Below are 15,797 nucleotides of genomic sequence, written 5' to 3'. Positions count from 1 at the left end.
ACTCAGACTCACATGCAAGGAAAGCAAACTAGACAGGGGAGGTGGAGAGGCTAGGGCGAGGAGGCCCTTACTCTCCAGTCCCCCAGGTTATCCCCGGGAGACTCTAGAAAGTTCCAGAATCTCTGTGCACTGGAATTCCTACCCAAAGAGTGGAGACAAGCCCATTCTAATTTTAGGGGCTGACACAAAAGGCTGTTGCTGTCATCATGTTTAAAAAACCAGAGGTTTTTAGGGAATACCGTGCTTACAGTGTTTTGAATGCAAATCCCCGGAGCAGGGCCATCTCAAAGACCCACACATGCAGGGCAGGTTTATTGGGGTGGACAGAGCTACCGAAGTAAAGAGCCACCTGCAGTTTCTAGGCCTACCTAGGAATCCAGAGCACTTGTTCAGTGTTTCAACCAAAAATCTGGGAGAAAGACTCCGCCTCTTTGGAGATGCTCATACCTTCCTGCAAAGGTGCCATCACTCAACCTTGAAGGAAAAGACTTGAAGCTCACACCTCACCCCCCACCCCCAATCATTTTCAAAGGATCCAAGACTTCAAATGGATTTCAAAGACCCCTGTGATTTTGGCAGCATGACATTTTATGTCTTATAATGTATTTTTATTAGCCAGAATTGTAGAAAATTGACGTTTACCAGCCATTAACCTTTCAAGCATGTAAGTATTTTTTTTTTCCCACATGGAAGTGTATCTTACACTTCTCTGCAGATCAATCCTTAAGCTGTCCAGCTCCTTTAAAGGAAAAAAAAAGTCATCTCGGAGCCTCCCTGTTCTCAAGAAAACATAGGCTCTATAATTTTACAGAGTTTTGATCACAATCTCATCACTTTCAGCCCTTCCTGGTAATCTGTTTTCATCTTAAAATATTAAGGACTACATGAGACAAGTGGTATGATCCCTTCTTTGTATTGAGGGAAGGTGGGCAACAGTAAGGTAGCTTAAGAATCAAGTGAAGAAGCAAGCATCCAGCTTTACAGAGGGAGACCCTGTATGTGGACATCTTGCTCGGCCAGCTTCTGATCCCCCTGGAGCTTCCCGGCCCCAGCATTAAATACGCCATGACATAATCCAATCACACCAGAGCCCTGTTAACAAATAACCACAGTGAATAACTTAGGTTCACTTGTGCCCCTCCATGAGCCTACAGAGCTTTAAAGAAGCCACTCCATAATTTATTTATTCAATTTTAAAAACACGCCTTTTGCCAAAAGGTCTCTGGCTGCACACAAGAAAGGAAAGGCCAAGAAGGGAAAAGTTCCCAGACATAACCGTAAAAACCTACGGAATGGAGCCACGGTCTAACAGAAAAGTGACTGCATCAAAGGCCGGCTCCCCGCATCTCGGGGCTAGACTCTCAAGAGGAGCATCTGAGCTCATCCACTGACCGCATGGAAAAGAGGGGTGCCTGCGGCCACGGGTGTCCCGGTCACGCATCAGGAATGCAGCGTTTTCTCTGAGAGTCTGCTCGGGGCTGGGGCCTGGATGTGGGCTTCCCTTCCCCAAAGCCTCCAGAAAGCAGAGATGCTGCAGGCCCGGGCTCCACTTAGCTGAGCTGCAGCAGCGACGGTGACCCGGTCGGTGTTCATCGTTCAGCAGGGCAGGCACCGCCTCACCCGCATCGTCCTGCTGGCCCCCCAGACCTGCCCCTGCAATCGGAACCCTCACCTCCTCCTATGGAGGGTGCTACAGAAGGTCGCAAGGACATGAACCTGCTGTCACACAGTGAATGATGGTCCGGACCCCTGGAAGCTGATCAGGCCTGGACCCCAGGGTGCCCCATGTCCACTGGGAAAATCCGAGGCTGCGGTGGGCAGGGCAGCGGGATGGCCTCAGGCGACAGGCTGTCCGCTTAAACCCAGGCTCCTCCAGCACCAGTGCAGGAGGGTGAACGAGGGGCCCCAGAGTGTTGTGCATCAGCATCCCCTGCTTGGTAAAGGGGGGTTAATCATGCGCCTCCCTCACAGGGTGGTTGTGCAGGTCAATCCAGTGGGCACCAGCGGGTGCCCAGCACTGCCCAACACAACACCACAGACAATCGACAGACCAGAACGATGGTCCTGCTGACTCCTGGATTAGGGCCGGGTGCTGGGACCAGCACGCGGCTTCTCGTGGGCTTCCCCTGCTCGCCAGAGGCGCTCATTAATCAAACGCCCACAGGTGTCCCCTCTGAGGAGCCAGCCAAGGCTTCCCTCTGTCAGCATCTCACTGCAGGAAAAAAAGAAAGAAAGGGAAAAGGGTGTCTTTCTCCCTGAAATCCCCTCAGAGTGCAAACCAGCCTGAGCCTCAGGACCAAGCAAGGAAACAGCTTCCCTGGCAGTTCCCCAACGAGGGCCCTTCTCACTCAGCCCAAGCTGCCAGAGGCACTTGTGGGGAATGGAAAACGCAGCCCCAGGGCCCAGCTGAGGGGTGCTCGGCGACCCGAGACATCCTGAGTCCAGCAGCGACAGTCCTGCTCTGGTAGGAACAGGCCAAGCCCACCACAGCGCCGGCCCAGGGTTGCCCATCCAGACCCCAGAAGAGTCGGGATGGCCGGGTTACGGGATGCAGCAGCTGCTGACTCCCCGCGGGGCACCCGGGCTCCCCCGGCAACTGCACACCCACGGACAGGGTAGTGACGGTCCCCAGGGATACGCAAGGCTGCCCCCAACGAAGCGGTAAAGAAGTGACGGCCACAGGGATGGGCCCTGGAAAGAGCTCAGCCGCCGCTCTCTGAAGCAAGCACGCTGACCTCTGCTTTCGGAGGAGTAAGCAGCCAGGCAGCAAAAACGCGGCTGCTCGAAACACAAGAAACTTGACACTCGGAGCCAGAAATAATGCCTTTTTGCCTTTGCTCAACAAAGCAGTTTTGGGGAGAGAAGAGGCGCGTTCTATAAATGCTCCCCTGCCTGAGCGCCCGCGCCTTCCCCGCGAGCCTCCACATCTGGGCAGCAGGGGGAGCGAGCCTCTCCTAAGCCAGAGGCAGTAGTTCCACCAGCCCAAATGCAGACCTTCCCATGAACAAAATATTTATAGTGTATCTACGCAATACGATCTGAGCTATATTCCCCCTGAAGATGGCATCTGACAAGGGAAGATAAGGGGAAGAGAGCAAACGTTCCACGCGCGTTTTAGTTCTGATGGCATTGTTCCGTGTCACGCTTTTGAAGAGAGAAGACTGGATTTCTGCAGTTGCAGGGCCTCGTGCGCCGTTCCGGCGAGGTGGACGCTCAGGGCATCGTGCCAGCTGCATGCCCGAGCTGCGCGTTCAGACCCCAGGGACCACCCAGCAGACACCCCCAGGAATAAAGCGGTTCCGCACCAGGGACGCTGACCCTGGGATTCCGAAGCTAAAATTCCTCTAGACCTGAGGTCCTCGGGCTTAGAGGAGCACCAGCTTCCCTGGGAGACCGACCAATCAGGCAGCGTCCCTGGGCACAGCCCCAGGATTTCTGCTGCACTGGGTGTCTGGGTGTCCCGGGGCACCTGTAACAAATGACCACAAGCTCGGGGGCTTAGAATAACAGGAACTTATTCTCTTGCTGTTCAAAAGCCGGAGTCTGAAGTCAAGCTGTGGGAAGGGCTGTGCTGCCCACGGGAGGCTCCAGGGCAGGGTCCTTGCTGCCTCTCTCAGCCTCTGGTACCTATAGCCGCCCTGAGCCGTGGTTGTATCTCCCCCTCTGCCTCCCTTCCCATGGCTTCTCCCGTGTCTCTGCTCTTCTGTCTCTTATGAGGACACCTGTCCTTGGATTTAGCACCCACCTGGATTATCCAGGATAATCTCATCTCAATAGCCTTACTTAGTTATGCCTGCCAGACCCCTCCTCCCAACAAAGTTCCAGTCACAGGTTCCAGGTAGATGAATCTTTGGGGGCCCACCATCCGACCCACTATGGTAGGTCTGGGAGGGGACCCAGGGGCCTGCTGGGTTTCACAAGTGTTCCCCAGGCAGGCAGCTCCTCCATCCCGCTTGGATGTGCCTCTGCTCTTCAGATAAGGAAACTGAGGTCCACAAAAAGGAGGACAGCCCAGCCGGGCCCCTGTCCCAAGAATGCCCGCCTGTGACTCCCCACTTCTTCCTCAGCCTTGCAGGCAGCAGAAGCCTGGCACCACGTGCTTAGCAAACACGAACACCGACGGCTCCCTCTCAGCTTCCCAGGCAGATCAATGTCAACAGTGTTCAAACTTACATTTGGCAGCAAAACCAATGCAAGACAAAAATCCAACGTTTTTCCAAGTCAGATGGACAAACACAGATGCACAGTGCTGAGGGAAGACCCAGAGGTGAGCCACCCTCCTCCATCCGGTTCAAAGACAGAGAGAGAAAGATCCTTTCCGGGCAGACATGGGTCTGCATCCCCCACCTGGGGGCTGGAACGTAATTAAACTGGATTCCAAATGGAAAATGCACTCATGCCAGGCCACAAAGGCCTCCCTCCGCACCTGTGGCTTCTCCTGGTGCCTCTGGCCTCGGCAGGGAAGCTCCCGTCCTCCACGAGGACCAGCCTCCCATACATGAGGGATATTTATCTGTCGCTGAAGGCTTACCTTAATCCTTCCTAAATCCCCACGCACTGTCAGCAAGAAAACAGCGAAGCCAAACAAGGCCATGTTCGAAGCAGCCCGATCGCAAGCTGCTGTGGGCTCTACAGCTTCCGTTCCCCAGCAGGCTCTCAGGTGGCGAATCGCATCTCAGGAGCCACGAAGAAGCTGCCCATCTGGGTCCCTACTACAGACACAGGACACGGGGGGTGGGGGCTCTGGGAATGAGATGAGCAGCATGGGGCGTCCAGGCACTGGCATTTCCTAACTCGCCCCGGCTTCCTCCATCGCTCTGGACCCCCGTCTCCCCCACAGTGAAGGGGGTGTCCATGTGAACTGCTGAGGACCCCCAGCAACTGAATGAAGAACACGGCAAGGTGCGCGAGCCACAGCAGGACCTCAGCGCGTGGGGGCCAGAAACAGAGGCTCAAAGGGAGGCCCCGGGGATGGCTGCGAGTGTCACCTGCCCTGCACACAGGCCTCTGCATAGTGACCAAGGCAAGGACCCAGAGGCTAAGGAAGGCCGGGTTATTGCGGTGGGCCCGTGCCATTCCAAGAGCCCTTGTAAGTGGAAGAGGGAGGCCCCTGGGTCAGAGGGGGGTGATGAGAGCACGGGGTGGGGGGGGGGGGGCACCGGCAGAAATACTGGTGGGACTGTGGGAACGGAGTGTGGGCTGTGAGCCAAGGAAAGCGTGGCACCCCGAGAAACTGAGCAGGCAAGGCCACGGACTCTGCCCTGGGGCCTCCGGGAGGAAGCAGCCCTGCCCACGCCTTGATGGCGGCCTGGAGGACTGGCCCATGCTGGCTTTCTGGTATCCAGAGCAGCAAGAAGCTAAATTTGTGTCTTTCAAGCCACTAACTACACGGACCCCTGGAGTACCCTACGAAACTAACACGATCCGTGACCCAAGCGAACTCCTCCTTGGAAAGGCGGGTGGGGTTTGCCCAGTCACGGAGAACTCTGCATGACCCAGCGGGGCTGGGGTAGGACCTGCAAACGCCCCGAGCCCACAGGTGTCTCGAAGGCACGGAGAGAGCGGGTGTATTAGTGCCAGGGACGTCCTCGACACACACCAGCTTGCCCTGATGGAGGTCGGGAAGGGAAATGGGCTTTGGAAGAAAGAACACACTGGCCAAAGATAATTAAGTAGGTTTGCTTTGTTTTGTTCTCTTTTGTTGAAGGATGGGAGTCAGGGAGCCAGCCTGAAACACCAGGAGAGGGCAGCCGAGAGCCCGGGCAAAAAGTCACCCAAATTCTGAGCCTGCTGACAAAAGCAAAGGATTTTACCAGACCAGCCTGCTACATGCCACAGCACCCCCTGAGGACTAGAAGCAAGGAGCCCAGGCCATGAGGTTTCACAAGAACACGCCGGGGGAGCTCCACCACCCTCGCTGCACAGGAACTCACACAGTATTTTTTCATGGTGGAATCCACTCGAAGTCAGACTTGCTCCTTCAAAAAGTCAGAATAATCAGCACATTCTTTGGAAAGATGAATGCTTGCTCGTTCCTTTATTCTCAGTTTGTGATTAGCTCTGGCACCTACTTAAGTATGCTTCAAAGACGCAAGGAGGGAGAGAGGGAGGGAGTGGGGCAGCGAGCGAGGGGGCAGGCCTGGAAACCTATCATGGGGGGCCCTGGAGACACCCAGGCCCCCAGACCCAGGGCACATGGAGGGCATGCACATCGCTCACGCACATCCCACTGCGAAAGGGTGCCAGGAGCCTCCTTTAGGCAGAGTTGCTGGATCCCCTCGTGGTCCAGGATCAGAGGCCTCCTTCCTGTCCCTGGTGCTTGGATCATCCATGTCTGGGTTTCCAGACCGCAGGCCTCCTCACCAGGGACTCTCTCGGCATCCCCCAGCGCTGACCGAGCCTGAGAGCCGAGAGAGCACGCTCTCCGGACTGTGTGCTTGATGCCCAGAATTGGAAAACTCCTGTTGGCATCACAGAATCCTGGCTCTTGTGATCCTAGGGCCAGTTCTGCAAACCTAAGGTGTCCACAGCGTTTGGACCCATTTCAGATCAGCCCTCACGCATCACTGATGGCCATCGAGCACCTCTTGACACACTGGGCCTCTGTGTGTTGCAAACGTCCAAGACAAGAAACAATTAGCACGTCTGAATGCTTGATAATTGCTAATTTTATGACGGTGCCCTGAACATCTGGGGTAGCTGTGTGCACGTGATCTCAGTGCTCAGAAACCATCTTTGATCACAGTACGTGGGGGATATAAATGAGCTACATGCATGGGTCTGGACAAACGGGGGAAGTGGAGCAAATCCACGCACTCTGGCCAATCTCTCAACTTCCCTTAACCGATCAATCGGCCTCTGACCCACAAATCAGGACCAGTTTTACCTCACACAGGCGGTGTCTGCAGAAGGCTGGCATGCGGTGTGGCCAGAACCCAGTGATCCTATGGGACAATCACACAAGGCTTCGCATTCCCACACCTTGAGACGCCATTAAAATACATGGTTCCGAAATGCCCAAGTCTTCATCTTCAAGCCAGGGCATTGATGTGTCTGTCATCCTCACGTCTAACTGGTGTGTGAGCTTTCTGCAGTGAGGATTTTTAGCTGGTGACAGGTGATTATGCGCACACAGGGCAGAAGTTGGAAGATGTGGGGGTGGGGGCTCCTGATGCACTGCCTTAGGGACCCAGTGCACCCCGGCCACTGGGGCCACGTAGCTGGGTGTGAGACCGTGGTGGTTTGCCTCCTTCTGGCCACCGGGGCCCTCTCTGTGCCTGAACTCTGGCTCGGGGACGACAGCGGCAGCTGTGCCTTCCCAGGCTGACCCTGCCTCTGACAGAAGCCACTGTCTGTGGATATAAACTTCCCTTTCTCAACCTCCTACCTCTGCCACCAGGCAAAATTAGTGGGGGAAAGGCTGCTAAGAATCCAAAGCGACGCTGAAAAGGCAAGGCTGGCCCCAAAGACAGCCAGGGGGGCACTGCCGTCTCCAGCGAGGTCTCCACGGTGGGCTCTGGAGGCTCCTTCTGGGGACCCCTGAGGTGGCTGCCAAGAGAGGCCGTGGAGGTCTCAGTGCTCCAAATGGAGCACTCCCCCGGCTTCCAGAGCCAGGAACGTGCTGGTGTGAGGCTAGGGCAGTGCACCAGTGAGCACGCAGTGCTGCCCAGCCGCCCCTCACCTCCACCTCCCGTGTAGCTGAGGCTCCCCAGAGCTCGTCAACACTGTGGCCCAAGTCCCAGTGCCTGCTCCCTGGCTTCCTGGAGAAGGACGGCTAAGAGATCCAGCGGAGACTGCACATTCCCCACTGGGTGGGGCAGACAGGCCGCCTGGCTTCATACATTTTGTGATTCACCCACATCCTGGCCCAGACGCTAACGTGGTTGACTGTTCATTTCATCTGCTCAGCAAATACTTACCGAGTGCCCACAGCGCGCTCTCCGCGATCGGGGCACTGCACGTGGATTCTAGTCCACGAGGAGCAGAGGACGCTAAAGCCAGAGTAAGGCCAAGGCCCAAGGTACAAAGGATGGGTAGAAGGGCCGCCCCAAACCTGGGTTCAAGCCAGAGGATGAAATGTGTTCCAAGCTTCCAGAGGGAAGGGCAGATACTTGCCATTGTGCACAGTGCTTGCTTCCCTAATCTGGGATTGCACTGCACCACAAAGAACAAAAACTCAACTGTGGTACTTTAGCCTTGCTTTTCTCACCTCTTAGGGGGACAATGAGCCCGGAGGTTATCTGGATGTGGTTCAAGCCTGCCACCTAGGATACAGTTCCCGCTGCACCATCCTCACAGTCACAAGATTGCTGCTCTGCCTCAGACATCATATCTGTCTTCCAGGAAGGAGGAAGAGGGAAGGGCGAAAGGCAGAAGGCATGACCAGCTGAACAGGTTCCTCTCTACCAGGAGGAAAGAAAGGAGAAACAAACAAACAAACAAACACCTTTCCCAGAAGCCTCGTCTAACAGAATAACCTAATTAGATCCTACTAACCAGAACGGGGCCGTATTGCCACCTCGGCCTAAGAGAGTCTACCCGACGTGTGGGCATCTTCAACAGGACTCAGCGTATGCCAAACGGGTCAGTACAGAAGAGGTGTCAGTGAGGAAGAGGGTGAGAATGGACCAGGCACAGGCAGCCTGCAGTGTCTACTGCTTCAAAGCACATGAGGTTGGTTTCTCGCTAGCGCCCCGCTCCCCGCGAGGGAACCGAGGGGGCCCAGACGCACCGCAGCGGCCACGTTCTCGGGCTCATTCATGACTTCATTTGAGACTGTCACTGACAGCAACCACACCGCGGGTTAGGCATGATCGGCAGCAGGACTGGCTTAGCCTCTTGCCCTGCATCTGGTGATGCCTCTGCCCTGGCAAGAGTGACCTGTCTACAGAGGGGTGGGTCAAGCCAAACTCTGGTGGGCAAAGAGGCTATTTTCAGTATACTTGCCAAGATAACGGTACTTCCGGCCCTGCCGATTATGTGTGGCCAATTCTTATATGCTGACTCCAAACACCTGCATGTGGACTCTCTTCCACCATCCCTCCCTCTCTGCGCCTTGGTATGCAAATGAATCATTCATTCCACCACGCATTCAGGGAGGGTGCTGGAAGCAGAAGCCTTAAAGGGCAGACACCCATGCTTGTCTCCTCCATATCCATTCCTCCCTCCTTCCTTCCTAAAACAGAATCTTACTTGCTCCAAGGAGCTGGATCTACCAGGTGGTGGATCATAATAGCTCTAACCCAAATACGACAACGCAATTCTCTGCTTCCCAGCCTCCCCGCCCCTTTCTGCTGGGAGCGGCATGTGACCTAGTTCTAGCCAAGGAGAACTGCAAGCATGTTGAGAAAGTGTTTGCTTTCCTGACACAGGGGAGGGATGCAAATGGTGCCACTACTCCCTCCTTTATCCTGCTCCAAACTCAAATGCAATGGCCGGAGCCACAGCAGCTAGTTTACAATGATGAGGCAATAAACAGCTGACAAACTAAAGACGGTAGAATAAAGATCAGGTGAGTGATAATGGCGCTCACAAGCTGTCCCAGCCCCCGACCATCTCTCTCTTCACTGTGACATGAGAAAAATTAACCCCCTTCATTTAAGATTCTGGTAATGGGGTTTTATCCTATTGGCTGAACACACCCTGAAATGATCTAAAATAGTACAGCAGAGTGCCAGAGGTGCTGCCCTCATGAACCTTACCATTTAACTGAGAGAGATGCTTGCCCAGAGAACAGAAGTTCTCCGAGGAGAAAGCAGAGTGTGGTTGGGGGTGCACACGACGGCCCTAAGCTAACGCACGATGGGAGCACAAAGGCTTTTCTGAGGAAGTCATCAGAAACAGTGCTCCTCTCTTCTCTGTATTATTTGAGTCCACCCTCCCCAGGTAACGTCCAGACCCAACTCCCTCCTGCTCCCAGCAGACATTTCTACTCACACGCTGCCTCCTGTCCAGGACCCAGGGGAGACAGGACCCACGCGTCCCGGGTGCCCACTACACGGCCTATCACTCTCCCATCCAGGGGGGCGGTTTTGCCGCGAAGCTGGTCTGGGTTTTCCAGAACTCTGCCCGCCACAAGAGAGCAATGTGGGTCACCGCGTCAGCTGCCGGGCTGACCGTTAATTATTAACAAAGCCGAGAAAAAGACACCAGCTCAGCAACTGCCCCACACTAAACTATGGCTCACAGAACGTTCCGTCTTGGCCTAAGGAAAACAGCTAAACCATCCTACGTTAGATATTACCACGCACCAGTGATCATGGCCATAAGTGAATGATCCTGAAAACAACACTACAGCTAACAGAACGTGGCTAAGTTCACGAGCTGGCCAGAAAAAGCACGCATAGTAAACACAACGCGGAGGCCATCTGGGAATGCTACAAATCAGCCCAACGGACGCCCCGCGTTGTTGTACTTAGAGGCTCTGCTGCTTGCAAGGTTCACAATACCATAGTATTTGCTGCTCTATTGGGGAAAACTATTTTAAGTCTGATTAGCATGAAATTTTTAGAATGCATATGCTTTTCATTTAGACGTAAAACAAAATGCCACGACATTTCTTCCATCCATTTATCATAAATAAGTTAATTACTGTGTAACAAATCGCTCCTTCTGGAATCTGGATGTTTGGGGCTGCTGGTAAGCTGACTCAGTCAAAGAGAAGGAGCCACCAAGCAGCCGTTAATGGCTTTTGGGGTACTTATAATAAAACGGTAACTCTGTGAAGCTTTGCTCGTCAAATTAAGGTTAAGCACTCTGTTGGAGTAACTCAAAGTAGTCATTATCTATTTAACTTGATTCCTACCAGAATAACAGAAATACTGTAGCTTTATTTTATTTTGGATGCACACATGTTCACTGTGGTCTTCTGGCAGAGTACGTACATAAAAAGAGAAATTTTTATCTGCCCTGGTTTGAGTGTGTGTCTACATCAGCTTTTACCTCCATATGTGTAAAATTATTATTTTTTTTTTAAATTTTTTTTTTTTTTTTTTTTTTTTTGACAGAGAGAGACACAGCGAGAGAGGGAACACAAGCAGGGGGAGTGGGAGAGGGAGAAGCAGGCTTCCCGCCGAGCAGGGAGCCCGATGCGGGGCTCGATCCCAGGACCCTGGGATCACGACCTGAGCCGAAGGCAGTCGCTTAACAACTGAGCCACCCAGGCACCCCTGTGTAAAATTATTTCTAAGATATAAAACATCTTTGTCCCGGAGAACAGTGGGGGGCGGGGTGCACACAGGGGCAGGAGAAGCAATGGGGCTCTAGCCTGCCCCACAGGAGGGGAGGAGCAGGTCCCAAGGCCTGTGAGACACCTGCAATTCTCCCCTCAACCTGGGTTGGGCTGAGCCTCATTTCAGGAATAAGTAAGTGCCCCGAAAATGGGCCATGCATCCCCAAAGCCTGTAGGCTGGTCCAAGTTCACCTCCATTCCACACTGGGTGAACCACGTCTGGGCTCAGGGGGCAGGCCAACGTCCAGCCAGTGATCAAGACTTCCCCACAACACTGGCCAAAAGCAGAGAGGCCAGTTCAGCCTGGACCCACAAAGCAGCCAGGAGGGAGACCAGATGCCTGTTAGAAATCCCACATTTCATCAAAAAAGGTATGAAAATCTGCCATTCTCTTCCACAGTAGGTAGCACTTGGCCTTACTAAAATAGAGGTACTTTTCTTACATTCCTGAGTAAAACTGAGACTCCAAGATGTTATCAAGTGCAGCTCTATACTCAGAGAGGCCCAGGATGCCAGCTTCCAGAGAAGCAAACGGGGGTACCGCAGAGTGTCCCCCACTATATGCAACAGTACAACACACCCAGTGTGGAAGAATCTTCTGGGCCTTCCCTGAGCACACACAGGGATGCTCAGGAGGCTGATACATCCCGAAAGATGGTCCACCCTCTCGAACTCTAAAATGACATGCACAGTGCAATTCATGGAGCATCTCCTGAAAACTCTTACCAGTATATGCCTCCTCATGCAACACACCCATTCTGCTTCTGGTCAACTGCTGGGAATTTCATTTTTATTTTTTTGGTAATCAATGGAAGATTCAATTGTATCATACCCTTAGCAATCAATGCAGACAAACAAGTAAGGGTTGGACTTAGTACCAAGTAAAAATCCCCGGTTCATACAACCAGGCACAAACAAGGTAAGTCAACAAGCTCAGTCTCCAAGGAAGAGGATCTGAAAGATCACCTCCCGATATGTCTGTGCTCCCACCCCCACCCCACCCAAAGAAGCTGCTATCAGCTCTTAAGGGAAAATCCCAGATTCCCTAAAACACAAAACTGGGGAGAAAGTCAGCAGTATGAGGATTATTGAGTCGTGAGTGCTAAAATTTAGTGCTGAAGCTTTATCCAAAGTTTGCTCCATCCCTCTGAAATCAGCTAAAAGCTGCTACTTCTGGGAAGGCGCACAGCCGTGGTGTTCGTGATAGGATCTGGAATCCTCAGAAGGAAGAACTGATTTATTTCCTCTCCCATGCAAATGGAAAGTTTAATTAGTTTGTCTCGAAAGGGAAACAGATCAACATGCAGAATGATCTACTGTCACTTGACTTCTGAAGCTGCTTCTGACGTTCCCATCACAAATGTGGATATAACCCTACAATTAGGATAAAGCTAATTGGTAGCTCCCTCCTGCATGTGTGTTTTCGTGTTGTCAGTGCGGCTGTAATGAAAATGAATGCCACATTTGTGAACAGAACGTCTGTGGGCTTATTTACCGCATCTCCAACAACATCGTCTGCTTTATCATGCATTTCAAAGCAGGGATAATTTAAGAATCCAGAATTTCATACATAAAAATACTTAGCAAGAAAGTCTCTCCCTGCACATTATTTGGGTGACGTTACATCCGAATTCTAATTTGTTGCCCAGGAAATGATTCACCTCACTCAAAAATGACAGGCATTCTGAATCATTCACCTGTGATGCAAAATGCCTTCCAGGTCCCCAGATTCCCCATCTTACTGACCTCAGAGCCATCATTTTGCAAAGAGCCTGCCTCAAAGACAGCCCCGCCTTGCCTGTTCCTGGAAATGTCTCCCCCCCGCCCCGTCCAGAGCATGATGTGCAATTTCTTCCCACCCCGCCAGCCCCCTACCTTTGAGTAGCCTCTCTCCTTCCAGAATATTTTCCGAGATTAATGCCGTGTAGTCTTCTTCAGAGAATCCAGCCTTGCAGGTCTCCCTGGCTGTAAGATCCCCATTATGGGCCTGAGAACAGAAAGAAAAGAGGTTGGAACAAATGTGAAGTTGACAGAAATTTAATCCAAAGCCCATGTTTACTAGGGGCTGCTGCAGGCTGGGTCTTGCCTCCAGCTATGACAGGAACGCAGATGCCTCGGTCTCCACCCAAAACCAATGCTCTTCTGCTTCTGTGCTCTCATGGACTCACCTGGTTCAGCAGCCCCCCAGACCCCGTGGACCCCGAGGCCGAGGGCAGGGCCACAGTCTGCACGCCCCGTGTGCTGTCCTCCGCACGCACGCACGCACGCGCGGTCCAGGGTCAGTGGTGACCTGGGCACAGCCAGGGAGTGTCGGTAACCGCGAAGGACGCAGGACAGCTATCAGGATGTCGGTGATAAAAGTTGGGTGAATGTGGCCTCTGGCTCGGAAAACACCTTCTCGTCCTGTGCTCACCCGCCCGTGACAGGTGAGGATGGAATGAAGTGACGCGAGCGACGCGGGCTGGGACGCGGCGCGAGGGTGCACCTGACCTCTGACCGTGCGCCGGGGGAGGTTCCTCCGCTTTCTGCGCGGTGCAGGCGGAAGCCCAGCGCCCACAAGGGGCCCTGCTGGATTGGCCTGGGGTCAGGCGTGCTTGGTGGGGAGGAGGGACGGCTGACGCCAAGGCTGCTGCCTGGGAGGGCCTCTCTGGCCCCACAGAGAGCAATATCTGAGGAGTATCCCAAGCCACGGAGAGGAGGGAGGTGCAGCCAGCGGCAGCCTGACGGCCATGGCACCCTCGGTGCCCTGGAGCTGGGCTCTGGGTGCAGAGGGCCTTCAGGCTTAGGTCTTCTCCGTGGGTCACCGGGGGGAGAAGGGGGCAGAGCAAGAAAGGAGGTCCTCCCAGAAGAGGCTCAGCGCCGGGCAAGGAGGGAGGCTTCCCAAAGCCGGGGCTCCACCTCCACCCGGAGGAACACTGGTCCTCCCGTGGAGCCCCCCATCTCTAACCCTGACCTGAAAGGGTGGGCGTCCGCCTGTCCCAGCGGACGGGGCTGGGGGCGGGCAAAGGGCCCAGGCCAGGCTGTGGGGAGTGGCAGCTCCAGGTCAGCCTCGCACTTAGGGTGGGGAACCGTCGAAGAGACTGCGCGCGTAGCAGGGACGCTGGGCCCGGACGAGCGAGCTCAGCGGCCCCGTTCCGCGGCCAGCGCACACCGGCGGCAGAGGCGCACACGGGCGCAGTCGTGCCTTCGCGGGGCCGCCGCCCGGCCGGCCTTGGCTCCCACACTCCGACGCCGGCCCCCGGCGCGGGCGCCCTCCCCCAAAAGCCCTATGGGGAGGGCGAGGGGCGCGGGTTCACTCCTTGGGAAAGCTCCAAACCGCAGCTCCACTTCTCGGGAACGGAGCTCCACAGAGGACCGGAGCCCCGGAGGCGAACTCGCCCAGGAAAGTTTCGCCCCGCCCGGGCGTGCGGCGAGCGCAGCCGGAGCGCCCCGCAGCCTCGGAGCGGGCCTGGGGGCGCCGCACTTGTTTATCTCGGAGGTTACAACTGCGCTGCCCTGAGGAGCAGCGAGGCCGATCGGCCACGAGAGGGGGTTCCTGCAACTCCCGCGGCCCCGCCGCCTCCCCAGGGGCGCCACCCGGCGCCGCCCCGCACGCCGCCCCCGGGGCCTGCACCCGCCGCGCACAGCGGGTCTGGGGGCCGGGCTCGCGGGCTCGGCGGGAAGGAGGCGGGCGCCCGGACCGCGCTCCCGGGCACCCTCACTCTGCGCCCGCCTGGCGCCTGGCTCCCCGGCCCCGCTGCCAGAGGCGAGGGCCCCGCCGGACACCGGCTCCAGCCGCGCCTGGGGACTCGGCGGCGAGGGTGCCCCGCGGTCCACATCCGCTGCCCAGCCTCAGCCAAGGTCCCTGTCAGCACCCGGAAGACGAGCGCGGAGGCGGCGCCGCGCCGCGAGACCTCGGCCTCGGGCAGGGCGGCCAGACCGGGTGTCCCTAGTACCCCTGGTTCCCTGCCTGCTGTCGCCAGCTTCCCCGCCCGCAGTCCCGGCCCGGGCTGGGCTCGCCAACTCCGGAGGCTCGCGGCTCCCGGGCGATGGAGGGCGCGCCGGCTCCGCCAGCGGGCAGCCTGCCCAGACGCGGGAGAACCGAGCTCCGAGCAGCGGCCGCGGACCTGGGGCGGCCAAGGGATGCTTGGCGGGTCCCGCTTCGGGCACAGCTCTCTGGGCCCTCCACCCACCCACATCCCACCCCGCTCCGCACCACGGCTCGCCGCTGCCCCGGCGGCTCCCCGTTCCTGTCGACCGCGGGCGGCTTCGCGGAGCGCGGGAGCCTCTAGATGCATTGGTGCTCGCGGCGGGGGCGCCCGGGAGAGCCGCTCCGGGCGAGTGCGCGCCCCGCCGGCTCCGGGGGCGGCCCCGCGGTGCCCGGGGCTTCCGAGCGGCCGGGACGCCAGGCGGCAACTTACCCGGAGCGCGCCGGAGAGCGAGAGCAGCACGAGGAGCACGCCGGAGCCCGCGGTCATCTTCCCGCCGCGCCGCGCCCCGGCACCCGCTCGGAGCCCGGCGCCCGGAGCCCGCTCCCGGCCGCCGCCGCCGCCGCCGCCCGGATCGCGCAGCTCCGATGGCCGCCGCC

At 56.2% G+C, this 15,797-nt stretch overlaps 1 protein-coding gene across 2 annotated transcripts in view; it reads right to left on the bottom strand.

Annotated features, from left to right (window-relative positions):
- CDH4 (cadherin 4) overlaps positions 1-15,687 on the bottom strand; it is a 542,859-nt gene extending 527,172 nt beyond the window's left edge. For both annotated transcript variants that reach the window (XM_044918535.1, XM_044918536.1), the window contains exons 1-2: positions 15,631-15,687; positions 13,106-13,217 (exon numbers count right to left, since the gene is read on the bottom strand). In XM_044918535.1, coding sequence (XP_044774470.1) covers positions 13,106-13,217; positions 15,631-15,687 — 169 coding nt within the window. The remainder of the gene's footprint in view (positions 1-13,105; positions 13,218-15,630) is intronic.
- Between the last annotated feature and the right edge of the window lie 110 nt (positions 15,688-15,797).

The sequence above is a fragment of the Neomonachus schauinslandi genome, chromosome 10, assembly GCF_002201575.2.
Source record: "Neomonachus schauinslandi chromosome 10, ASM220157v2, whole genome shotgun sequence".
In the NCBI taxonomy this organism is placed as follows: domain Eukaryota; kingdom Metazoa; phylum Chordata; class Mammalia; order Carnivora; family Phocidae; genus Neomonachus; species Neomonachus schauinslandi.
The sequence above is the reverse complement of the archived record's forward strand: the minus strand, read 5'-3'. Positions and strand labels throughout refer to the sequence as shown.